The sequence below is a fragment of the Pleurodeles waltl genome, chromosome 3_1 (genome assembly GCF_031143425.1).
Source record: "Pleurodeles waltl isolate 20211129_DDA chromosome 3_1, aPleWal1.hap1.20221129, whole genome shotgun sequence".
Lineage (NCBI taxonomy): Eukaryota > Metazoa > Chordata > Amphibia > Caudata > Salamandridae > Pleurodeles > Pleurodeles waltl.
Window position 1 is genome coordinate 1,909,106,933 of NC_090440.1, and position 12,599 is coordinate 1,909,119,531.

Sequence of the window (12,599 nt, forward strand, 5' to 3'; positions counted from 1 at the left end):
GCACTGTGGTTAAGAAAAGATCACTGGAAGGACAAACCAAAGTTACAATGTTACATAGAGCCTCAAATTTCTTATAGGATGAAGTGGTGCAAAGACTGAATGCAGAACAAAGTTAGAACTCAGTGTAAAGCTGAAGTCACCATGGTGATACTGTAGGAAACTGGGCTTCTTTGCAGATACATCTCACACTTTTTGCATTCATTTTTACTGCTTGATGATGTTGTTTTTTTACCTGTTAGTGTACTGAGGCCTGCTAACCAGGCATCAGTACTTATGGGCTTCCCCTTAAACTGCATGTCAAATTGCATAACCCAACTGGTAAGGACTTTACCACTCCCATCAGTCCCTAGTAATTGGTACTGGTGGTACACAGGGCAAGGGTGGAAAAGGGGTCACCAGGGCTGCAGCACTGATTGTGCCATGCTGTGTGACCTGAGTAACAGTGAGACTGCAGAGCTACCATATCAGCCAGCACGAGCAGCCTGCTGCTCGAGTGCAAGTCCCTTTACTCTCCATAGTACCGGTCAGTCACTCCTAAAGCAGGCCTACTATAGTCCAGGAAGCAGGGTGCAGTGTACTATGAGTGAGGACATATATGAATAAGCATATATGACCCAGTGATAGCATTTAAAACGCAGTGCTGCCATGAGTAACCAGAGGTCCATTGGATAACATGGACTGGCATCTGGGCAGTTCCAAGATGTCCAGCTTCGTGATGCCCTGTCAATTCCCCCCATGTTTGGTATCAAACATCTTGCCTTTTAACCCTGAACATGACGTCCATGCTCAGGATTAACTAGCATGTGCCCAGGTGGTACCCTTAGAGGGTGCCCACGAATTACCAAGCTCTCTGCTGTTTTGGTGGTCTCTCTCGAGCCTCTGCCACCACAAACATGAGTCTGCACTCCTGCTGGTTGTGCTATCACTTCCACAGAATGGAGGCAACGGGCCTGGGCAGGCAGGAGGTCACACCTCCTCCCTCCCAGGCTGGCTAGTGTGAAAAGGTAATCAAGGCGGTGAGCCTCAAAGGCTTAACCTGCCCTTGAAGTGCAATTACTTGTCCCCCAGTAGAGCCCAAAAGGTGGGGAAATTAGTTATGCAGGAGGAGTACACTTCCAAAAGGCTAGCCACACAGTTAGGGTGGGCTAGGAGGTCTGTACAGCCAAGGAAGGGTTCTGCCATCTTTGCAAATCTTAGAATAGTGGGTTCTGGGTTGAAAAGTGACATACTCCCCCAGGTAGTCCTCACTTCAAGGGGGACTAGCTGCATGGACTAGTAGGCCACTGACCACTGTCCTTCACACCTCTAACGCCCTCTAAGCCAGAATTTAAGGGGCTCCCCTAGCACCAGAACCTCAGTTTTTACTTGCGACAAAGAAGAGGCACAAAGAAGACGTTGTCACTGACAACAGGACCTGGACTCCTGCTACAGCACAAAGAGAGGACACAGAAGTGACTAATGGAAACCACCTCTACCCCCGAAGCCACTGGACGTGGTGCCGAAGTTCCAACTTTCGATTCCTGGTCCTGGCCCCCCAAAGACATCTACATCCAAAGGGTAGAGTGTGTGTTCACCCCCAAATACCCATTTGCCAAGTGGTGCAAACGCACCAGCAGCCGCAGACCTGTCAGCATCAAGGACAGCCAAAGCACCTCTCACCCGGACTCCCTGGGCAAGGTAGTAAGAAACTGACTATTGACTCTTGGTCTAGGGCCCCGCAGAACCTTAAGACCAGGTGGTCTCCCCGGAGCTCACAATGCAAGTGACTGAGTGCACACTTCGATTTCCTCTGTTTTTCTTCAATGGGAGCGTTTAAAACACTGAAAATACCCTATTTTCTAAAGCTTCTAAAAATCATGACTCCAGTTGTGTGTAACTTAAAAAGTTAATTTTGATGTCTGAATTTATATAAAAAATAAGCTTTACATTACTAAGTTGGATTTGGATTTATTTTGAGTTGTGATATTTACTTATCATCCTTGTGGTTGTTGTGAAATGCTTTACACATGTTCCTCTAAGTAGCCTGATGGTTCTTTGGCACACTACCAGGACTGAGCTAAGGTTTACTAGTGTGAACCCAAGGTCCACTACTGGGTAACGTGTTAATATTACATGGTAAGACTCCTCAGTCATACCATATAATACTGCCACCTTGCTACAGATACTACACCAGTTTTTCCTCACCTGCTGCAAATAAACTAGATGTGTTTGACAGAGTTACATAAGTGTACACCTGCATGACAATTGTGCCAAAACCAGAAAACATGCCTCTGATTCAAGGTGAACTAGCTGCAATACCATTTCAAAGTCCTCCCTTTTGGGCTGAAGTCTGCCCCTTATGCTGTTTCTGTCGGGTAGTTGTGTTACGCTGAAGAAGATAAATTATTTGACTGCCATTGCCTGAACAGCTGCCTTATAAAAAACAGCTCTCAATCAAAGTTTCCACATTGATGGCCAATCTTCTGCAAACACTTAGACTGCAGGTAAACTCGATGTATAGTGATTATTGGAAGCACCAGTCAACACATGGGTCACAAAAGTGTCTTCTTTGGAGGACAGACTGTGTTCTATATATCAGAAATGTTCTCTTCTCTGCATAATTCCTCATCCATCCGAGGAACAGGGTGCGCTTTCCTAGGCTCAATGGTATCAAGGATAATAACAGTTCCACACATAAGATAGCATGTAATGAAGAACTGGGGGAAATACGCCGCTGTGGTGGTGCCATGGAACAAACCTGTTGGAAAGGGCCCAATGTCAGAGAAAGCATCCAGCCCAGATGATTTTAATCATCCACAATGGGCTGCGGCGACAACTGACTGCTCAAGGAAAATGGTCTGCCAAGGTACATTCTTAACACACAAATATGCTGGAGCTCAGAGCTGTCCATCTGACAATGAAGCACTCTGCTCCATCATTCAGTTTGCACAGATTTAAACTAACAACACTGGCACATTCACTATCTCATGAGAAAGAGAGGGAGGGAGTCCTCAGTTCTACCTCAAGGCTCAGTCAATTTCCACTCAGTCATAGAAAGGGGTGTACAACCAGTGGCAATGCACAAACCATGTGTACAAATCTTCAAAATGGTCAAACTAAGCAGGCATCTCATGGAAATTTATAGAAGAATTCTTAACGTCAACGTTCTCGCAGACATTTTCAGGCAGAGGGGAACTGTGCAACTGAGTTTTTTTGCCACAGCAAAGCATTTCAATTGTGTTATTTGTGAATTTCGGTGAAGTTTTTCATCACTACACACAAGAGGTTTTAGTGCAAACTGGATCTCATCTCCAAAATGTCCAGCAAGGCTCTGCACTGCACCCTTCCATAGCTGAACTTAAATGCTTGGCTTCTGAGTATTTAAAGGAGGGTCATTCAGACCATAGACAAAATTCATATAGATGCCCTGGGGAGAGGCTATATTTCCGCTACCAGACCTTGTGGGGCTCCAAATAGAACAGATCCTGCATCTGCTGAGAAGCCAATCTATTAGGGAGATAGCCCAATATTTATGAAGTCAAAGACGATACCCGTGAGGAAGAACTAGGATTACAGGTAACATTTCCTTTTACCCACAATTACATGAATTGGATATTGTTCATAGAAGATACAGGAGACAAACAGTAGTAGTAACTAAAAACCTTTCAGGGAGACAGCAGCAACATAATGCCCTTGTGCCTCCCCACCTTTCATTGGTAGGCTACAGTGAAGTGCTTAGTAGAGATCAACCCAAGTCAACCTATGGGGATGGGGATCATTTTGCTGGGATTGTTTGTTTACTTTAACCTTTGTTTCTGTAGCAATAATCAAAGATGAGAACATAATATGAGCCTCCAGTCTACCAATAATGGGCATAGGGTCTGATTTAGAACTCAGCAAGGGGGTTACTCTGTGACAATGGTGACGAATATCCTGTCTGCCAAAATCTAAATCCACTGAATATAATGGGATTTAGATTTCGGTGGACGGGATATCCGTCACTGTTTGGACGAGTAACCCCTCCACTGAGTTCTAAATCAGGCGCATGAAACATTCCTCGCCGCATAAATGGTTATGCACATGTGCATTGTGATGATTGCTGTGGTTTTACCTGATTTACTGAAGCAATAAGCTTTGAAGAGGTAGCTCTGCAAATGTCCTTACTTTTTGGGAAAATGCAGTTCTTAATTTTTCAATGATTAATGATTTTTAGATCTGTAAAAAAACAGAACGGGTAGGGCTGGGATATATTCAAAGTATTCCTTACCTCATACAAACTTGAAAGTTGGGACTGTTAAGAGCACTTTCTTACACTTCCCCCACCACTTGTGCCTAATTCATTTCCGTGTAACTTTAGATGTGCAGGTACATGTGAGAAAGAGCCCCACGTAGTTGTGATTCTGTAGCCATTGACTTCATTTGCATAGACCACTCTCTTCACAGTGACCTGGGAACACTAACTGATGCTTGCCTGTGTCTCTAATAACTATTCGAAAATCTGAATGTACGTCTTAACTTCTCTGCACCCAAAAATAGGCTGATCTCACCTTCGTGACTCAGGAATGGATGTGTTCTGAGATGTCCCCTTCTTGCACTTGCATACCTCACAAACATGCAGAATCGTTTTTGTGAATGAGACCCAACATATACTACACCAAAACTAATCCAAGTAACACATGAATGCTTTTTTAAAGAGGCAAGTGACAGCACCATGTGCCAGTAGCTCACTAAAGAAGGCATCTATAGGTGTACCGGATCTCCTTGGAGGAAGGGTCAAAGGTTGAGACCATCACTGTGCAGGATCCGCACCCTCCGACTCCGCAGCTGTATTTCGTTCCTGTCAGTCGGACTGAAGTTGAAAAGTTAAGGGTCGTAGTTTGTGGTTTACATGGTCACGCATTTTCTGAATATTTGTATTTATTTATTTATAAAATTAAAACGTACGGCAGACAACAACTATTAGAGGCTCTATTGTGGGGTCACACCCCATCACTGGGTCCGCATGAGTGGAATCTCTCAAGAGGCTTCGTCCAACTAATGTCTCTTATTTGGCCATGCACGGTGGCATGGGCTGGTGCTGAAGATGAGATCCGCTGTGCAGTTTTACTTTAGGGGTGGGCACAAAATTCTGCTCCGCCAGCGGAGTTCGCAGAGTTTTGCTCACTCTGCGTTCTGCTTGGGGCACGTAGTTCCAGCAAACCCTGCCAACTGTCTCATGGAAGACTTTTCTCATGCGCCCAGTTCGCCAGCATTAAGTTGGCGAGAGAGAATTTGCATCCCCTAGTGCAACTTTTGGGCCCTGGAATGCCTTTGTGTGAGAATTCTCAACGCTGGCGGTCACATCAGATCATGACATTTGCGTTGAGAAAGCTGCTGCTTGAGTAGAAAATCTACACAAGTGGTAGGACAAACCAGCGCCCTCGGGCACAATGCATGGTGAGGTTTACACTGATTCCATGGCACAGAGCAAGCTCCGGAGCTAAAAATCAGTGCGAGCAGTGCAACATGCCTGAATTCTGTCTACTCGCACAACTCCACAGAATCTTGCAGAGTTTTTATGTAACTCTGCGGAATTCCGTGGAGTGAAACTCTGCGAGTTCCGCCCAGGCCTATTTAACATAAGTTTTTGAAACATGATGCGGTGCTTTAAATGAGCAAGCACTGTCCGGTACCAAGTGCCTGCACATTTTTAATTTGCAACGTATTGCAGCAGTGCTTCGTAGCACTGCTGCAATACATTTAATGGGAGAGTACTGGCGCTTCTCAGGAGCAAACAGGTACTGTAAATAGTGAGTACCTGCACTTCTATATTTCTCTTTAAAGCACTGAGAAAACTGCACATTGTATTTCCTCCCCAGCCTCTACTATTATTTGAAAAACAATGTTATTGGATACAGGAAAGAGAGTGGTTGTGTGCCACAGAAATAATTTTAAAAAGGAAATAATTCAAAGAAGATCCATTAAACAAAAATAAAAAATAAGAAGCATAATGGCCTTCTGCCTAGGGCGTTAACAGAGGCTTACGCCCTGTGCATAGCACATTAACTGCTGTTATTTTCTCACTCTGCAGTTATAGGCCTGAGCTGAAGCAAGGGAGATAATGAGAAAATTGTGAATTAACAGTTCTTATTATTCAACAGTTTGTGGACAATGAGGGTGTAAACACCCATCCACATAATCTCAACCATTAATAGGGAGTACCCTGCCCTGGGAGTACATCAGGCAGGGGGTGCTAAATGTAGGTCTAGGGGGGAAGTTTCGGACAGCCACTTAGAATGTGCTCACATATCACAAATGTAAATGTCTTGTTTGCGTAGTCTGTGGGTATCCCAAAAGTCTGTAATCGAGCCACCATTTGTGGACGTACATGGGACACCTCAGACCCAGACTGAGGGTACGAGACAGCACCCTGAAAATTACCAGGGTGAGAGATTTAGATCTTGTTAGTTAATTTCCACCAATTTGCAGCTCCAAGCATCACAGAATGTGACAGCATAATATATTCACGTGATTTTAAGTGTTTTAGATTTATAAATGCAATGGCAGCCTGAAATAATCTAATGGGCAGTTTATGCATTCCTAGCATACCATATGCAGTGTCTGGGTGTCTATGTCATTTTTGAAGTGGGACAACACACATGGGAATGACTTGTCGCTACTGTGCTGATAAAATGTTGGTTTGATGTATAACCATGATTACCAATAAACGTATTTCTTCTGTGAACTAATATGTGCTTTGTATTCACAGCAGTAAGTTAGTTTTATCTTCTTCTACACGTTCTCCGACTATTAGGGACAGGACACAACAGTAACCTATATGGGGAATATAAAACAGTGCCGATGAAAGTGTTGGACCCAGAGGTGTCATTATAAGAGGTTGAAACGTGGACACTACATATGGTGTAGGGGCAGTAATTCTCAAAAACACCCACTTAATCTTTTTAACCATACCGACAGAGCCACATATAAAGAAAAACAAGGGTGCCCCTGAAGTATTTTAATTTTAGGATCCCCTGTCAAATACGATCTAAAGTGCTCCCTGGAACATAGCTGGGCCCATCCTGTTTTAGATGGACCAGGAGGAGACCCAATGATGAAGCACGCCACTATTCTGCCATTCTTACCACGAAATCAGCAAACATCTTCAGTTTGGGGCCATTTTTCATTACTAAGCAGCAAAGATCACCACCAAATCAGTTCGCTTCATTTTTATAATACAATATATATTGGGATTTGCGTTTTGTTAAAATAGCACAACAGACAGACACAATCATTTATAGGTAATAAGTGTCATATATGATTTTGGAATTTCAAAATCCTTTTACTTCATTTTGCCTTAGTGCAAAAATGCGTGTGTAATATCGATTGAAACAAAATGTGTTGAAAGTGTATTTGGTCAACGTTTTGCATCAGTGGAAAATCTATGGCCCATATTTATACTTTTTTAGCTCCGCATTTGCGTCATTTTGTGACGCAAAAGCGGCGCAAACTTACAAAATACAATTATATTTTGTAAGTTTGCGCCGCTTTTACGTCAAAAAATGATGCAAATGCGGCGCTATAAAAGTATAAATATGAGCTTATATTCGCACCATCTACAGGCCGATATGTGTATATGTTCTGCCAACAAAAAGCATCTTTTATTACAGCCTCACCCACAGAGGGTTGCATGCAAGTTTCAGCAGAATGTCCTAATGATCTCTGCACAGAGAAATATAAATATTATATGAATGAGGACTGTTATCCGAGTAACAACCAATAGAAAATAGGGTCGCTAGTTGACCTGCGGGGATACAATTTCAACACGTGATTTGAGATCTGTCTGGCAGGAATATCAAATTATTATTATTTTTGTTGCTGGTCTCTTTGAGTATGGTAGCATGCCCCACGGGATATCAGCCTTGCATACCTGAAACATGTAGAAACAAAACTTGGGCTCAGCTGAGAGGTTGCAGAATATGCCCATAGCAATGAATGGTTTGAGCATTGTTTATCAAACACTGTGTGTGAAGTGAAGCTCGACTCCTGCAGGAACACTTTGTCCCTGATTATGAGGATAATGGCAGATTGCCATCTCCACACCTGTAACTGCCAGAACCGTGCAATTGTGAGTTAAACCCCATGAAATTGGAAATAAGTGTGTGAACGTTCAATTACTGAGCAGAATTTCCTGTTCCGAGAGGTTTTGCCCTCTGATTTAGGCACATTCCTGACATTGATGACATTTCGAGGGGCAGTATTTTTTCTGGAACAGATACCAGCAGGGCTTTGAACACTGGTGCCTTCTTGCTGACAGACACTTTACATTAGAAGGGGGCCTTTCTTTTTAAATCAATCTCCTAACACGTACACGCAATCTGTTCCATCATTCAGCATAAGTGATGCAGCCTAAAAGAAGTTGTTGCCCCAGAGAAGGCTCTCAGAGCTCCCTATCCCTTCTCCTTTTAAACCAGTAACAATCGGTGATGATTTTAAAACCACAGCATCTTCCCCAAGACAAATGAATCTACGCATGAGGACTTGCAAACATACAACCGGTGACTTTAACATAAACGTTTGATATTGTACCATAACAGTGCTGCAAATTGCTCCACACTACATTTCCTTAGGGAGATGGACAACTATGTGTAAGTGTTTACTATTTCCAATGCCCCAGGTATCTGCAGGGCATGAGAAGCCAAGGACACGTCGGGTCACTGCTTCAGCCCTGAGGGATTGTGAGGGATCTTACCCCACTAGCAGCCCAGGCACGAGGATACCCTCGTGCAGGAAGCAGAGGCATGTGGGGCTGCCTGGGTGGTATGCGCGGCCTACTGATCTGACCCAAGTCCTTCATCACCTCCATGGCCTCCTGGCCTTCCCCAGCCCCGCACCGGCTGATGAAGAGGATGACTTCCCTCTCCAGTACCAGCACAGGGGTCGCAAAAGCCTTCCCCTGCGTAGCAGCGCGTGCAAGGATGGGAAAGGAAGAACACGGAACAGCCTGTATTCCCAGGGTCCCTGGGTTTTACCTCAAAAAGAACACTTATAATGATAATACTTCCCAGTTACTCGTTCTAAAAATAAGTACTTCGAAAAAGGAACACTTCCTAAAGTCTTTGTTGACAAAATATATTGAGGTAAAGGCAGTGGGAAAGAGTTGAGGGGCTTACGAATACAGGGGATAAGTGTATGGGGGAGGCGTTTGGATTAGGGTTAAAGGGGTAAAGTTATTGGGTTAAATGCTTGGGGTTTAGGGTTCAATGATAGGAGTTAAGCGTACATGGGTTTAGAGTGTATGATTAGGAGTCAACGCTATACAGTTATGGTTTTGGGATACAGAGCATACGGATATGGGTTCGAGATTAAGGGTTATGGTTTAAGGTCCAGGGTTATGGATCAAGGATGTGGGATATAGATTTAAATATTGGGATTAAAGGTATACGAAAAAGAACTTTATAGGTATATTTTTGGGTGATAAAATGAAAGGTATAGGATTAGGGGTCTGTAGTATGGGATCGAGAGTTATGACCCTGAACTATAGGGTACAGGTGTTATGGGTTGGGGTAGAGTGTCAGGGTTTAGAATATGGTATAAAACATAGGGTACAGAGTTTAAGGGTTTAGGGTTAGAGTTTTGGTTTGAAGGAGAATGGGTATATGGGTGTGTTTAGGAGCCAGTTTTCAGTGTCTTCACATGCTTTCAACAGAAGATTGTTGCTGGCCGGATGGTATTCGTGTCCGAGACATTATTGCAACTAGAAAAGTCCTGTCCATAGGTCAGCCTGATGGAACTCCCCAGACTTTCTGAATTTCACTTGGGTTAATTTCAAATTGTGTTTTCTTCGCTGGCTTTCAAAGACTCTTCAGTGACTGATGTTTTCCTTTGACTTACAATAATGTTTACACCAGCATACTGCAAAGTGGCCATATTATGTCAAGTTCTTCTATACTGTATAGGTAGTTATATAGTATTTTTCAAAAATCTTTCGACATGTTAAGTGATTGTGGGCATTCTGACCTTTTATCACGTACTTGGCAAACTGCTCTCAAGCATCATTATGTGGCTACCCCAATCCATGTCTTTCTTGCACGGTGGAACTTGTAGGTCAGTACATCCCACTATAAACACAGAACTACAGGTGCCAGAATGCAACGAAAAACAGTCATTTGTGGACCTACTTACACATATGAAATCATAAAACTTGAGAACTGATAGGCTCAGAGTGTTATTTTTTTTTAATACAATGTTATTCTTTTACTTACCCTATGACAAAATATTGATTGAACTAAGTTGCGGGGTGGCTCGGTGAGTTGGAATTTGCTGCTGCTATATACAGTGATTGAAAGTGCAAAAGTTAAAATCCCAGCAAGGCCAATTTAGCCTTCCATCCTTCCCAGGGTGCTACTAATAAATTCCAGTCTGGGGTAAACACAGTATACAAATTAGGCCGTACCACTTTTTTGTCATGACTTTCAAACCTTAGAGAGGCTTTCACTATAAACCTTGATTTGTGTACTTTAATTCTCACCGTTTGCTTCCATTGATTAAGGTTTGCAGTGGGTATCCAGGCTTTATGGTCACACTGAATTTCGGGACTTTCAGCAATGGTCTCTTAGTATTGCATGACACAAACAAAGGTTTAATGGGACTATTTAGGGTTTGGGAGGATGCAGGGCAACCTCTGTAGGAGGCTGGACTGGCTTGTAGTGAGTACCAAGGGGTACTTGCACCTTGCACCAGGCCCAGTTATCCCTTATTAGTGTATAGGGTGTCTAGCAGCTTAGGCTGATAGATAATGGTAGCTTAGCAGAGCAGCTTAGGCTGAACTAGGAGACGTGTGAAGCTACTACAGTACCACTTAGTATCATATGCACAATATCATAAGAAAACACAATACACAGTTATACTAAAAATAAAGGTACTTTATTTTTATGACAATATGCCAAAGTATCTTAGAGTGTACCCTCAGTGAGAGGATAGGAAATATACACAAGATATATATACACAATAGCAAAAATATGCAGTATAGTCTTAGAAAACAGTGCAAACAATGTATAGCTACAATAGGATGCAATGGGGAAACATAGGGATAGGGGCAACACAAACCATATACTCCACAAGTGGAATGCGAACCACGAATGGACCCCAAACCTATGTGACCTTGTAGAGGGTCGCTGGGACTATTAGAAAATAGTGAGAGTTAGAAAAATAACCCTCCCCAAGACCCTGAAAAGTGAGTGCAAAGTGCACTAAAGTTCCCCTAAGGACAAAGAAGTCGTGTTAGAGGAATAATGCAGGAAAGACACAAACCAGCAATGCAACAACTGTGGATTTCCAATCTAGGGTACCTGTGGAACAAGGGGACCAAGTCCAAAAGTCACAAGCAAGTCGGAGATGGGCAGATGCCCAGGAAATGCCAGCTGCGGGTGCAAAGAAGCTTCTACTGGACAGAAGAAGCTGAGGTTTCTGCAGGAACAAAAAGGGCTAGAGACTTCCCCTTTGGTGGACGGATCCCTCTCGCCTTGGAGAGTTGTGCAGAAGTGTTTTCCCGCTGAAAGGACGGCAACAAGCCTTGCTAGTCGCAAATCGTGCGTTTGGCGTTTTTGGACGCTGCTGGGGCCCAGGAGGGACCAGGAGGTCGCAAATTGGACCTGAAGAGAGAGGGGACGTCGAGCAAGACAAACAGCCCTCACTGAAGCAGGTAGCACCCGGAGAAGTGCCAGAAACAGGCACTATGAGGATGCGTGAAACGGTGCTCGCCGAAGTTGCACAAAGGAGTCCCACGTCGCCGGAGACCAACTTAGAAAGTCGTGCAATGCAGGTTAGAGTGCCGTGGACCCAGGCTTGGCTGTGCACAAAGGATTTCCGCCGGAAGTGCACAGGGGCCGGAGTAGCTGCAAAGTCGCGGTTCCCAGCAATGCAGCCCAGCGAGGTGAGGCAAGGACTTACCTCCACCAAACTTGGACTGAAGAGTCACTGGACTGTGGGGGTCACTTGGACAGAGTCGCTGGATTCGAGGGACCTCGCTCGTCATGCTGAGAGGAGACCCAAGGGACCGGTAATGCAGCTTTTTGGTGCCTGCGGTTGCAGGGGGAAGATTCCGTCGACCCACGGGAGATTTCTTCGGAGCTTCTGGTGCAGAGAGGAGGCAGACTACCCCCACAGCATGCACAAGCAGGAAAACAGTCGAGAAGGCGGCAGGATCAGCGTTACAGAGTTGCAGTAGTCGTCTTTGCTACTATGTTGCAGGTTTGCAGGCTTCCAGCGCGGTCAGCGGTCGTTTCCTTATCAGAAGGTGAAGAGAGAGATGCAGAGGAACTCGGCTGAGCTCATGCATTCGTTATCTTAAGTTTCCCCAGAGACAGAGACCCTAAATAGCCAGAAAAGAGGGTTTGGCTACCTAGGAGAGAGGATAGGCTACTAACACCTGAAGGAGCCTATCAGCAGGAGTCTCTGACGTCACCTGGTGGCACTGGCCACTCAGAGCAGTCCAGTGTGCCAGCAGCACCTCTGTTTCCAAGATGGCAGAGGTCTGGAGCACACTGGAGGAGCTCTGGACACCTCCCAGGGGAGGTGCAGGTCAGGGGAGTGGTCACTCCCCTTTCCTTTGTCCAGTTTCGCGCCAGAGCAGGGGCTAA

The 12,599-nt window shown here is 44.4% G+C and overlaps 1 protein-coding gene across 3 annotated transcripts in view; it reads right to left on the minus strand.

Moving 5' to 3' along the window:
* Positions 1-12,599, minus strand: part of LOC138285750 (aldehyde oxidase 1-like) — a 388,242-nt gene that overhangs the window by 345,913 nt on the left and 29,730 nt on the right. For all 3 annotated transcript variants that reach the window (XM_069226090.1, XM_069226089.1, XM_069226088.1), the window contains exon 3: positions 4,732-4,828. In XM_069226090.1, coding sequence (XP_069082191.1) covers positions 4,732-4,828 — 97 coding nt within the window. The remainder of the gene's footprint in view (positions 1-4,731; positions 4,829-12,599) is intronic.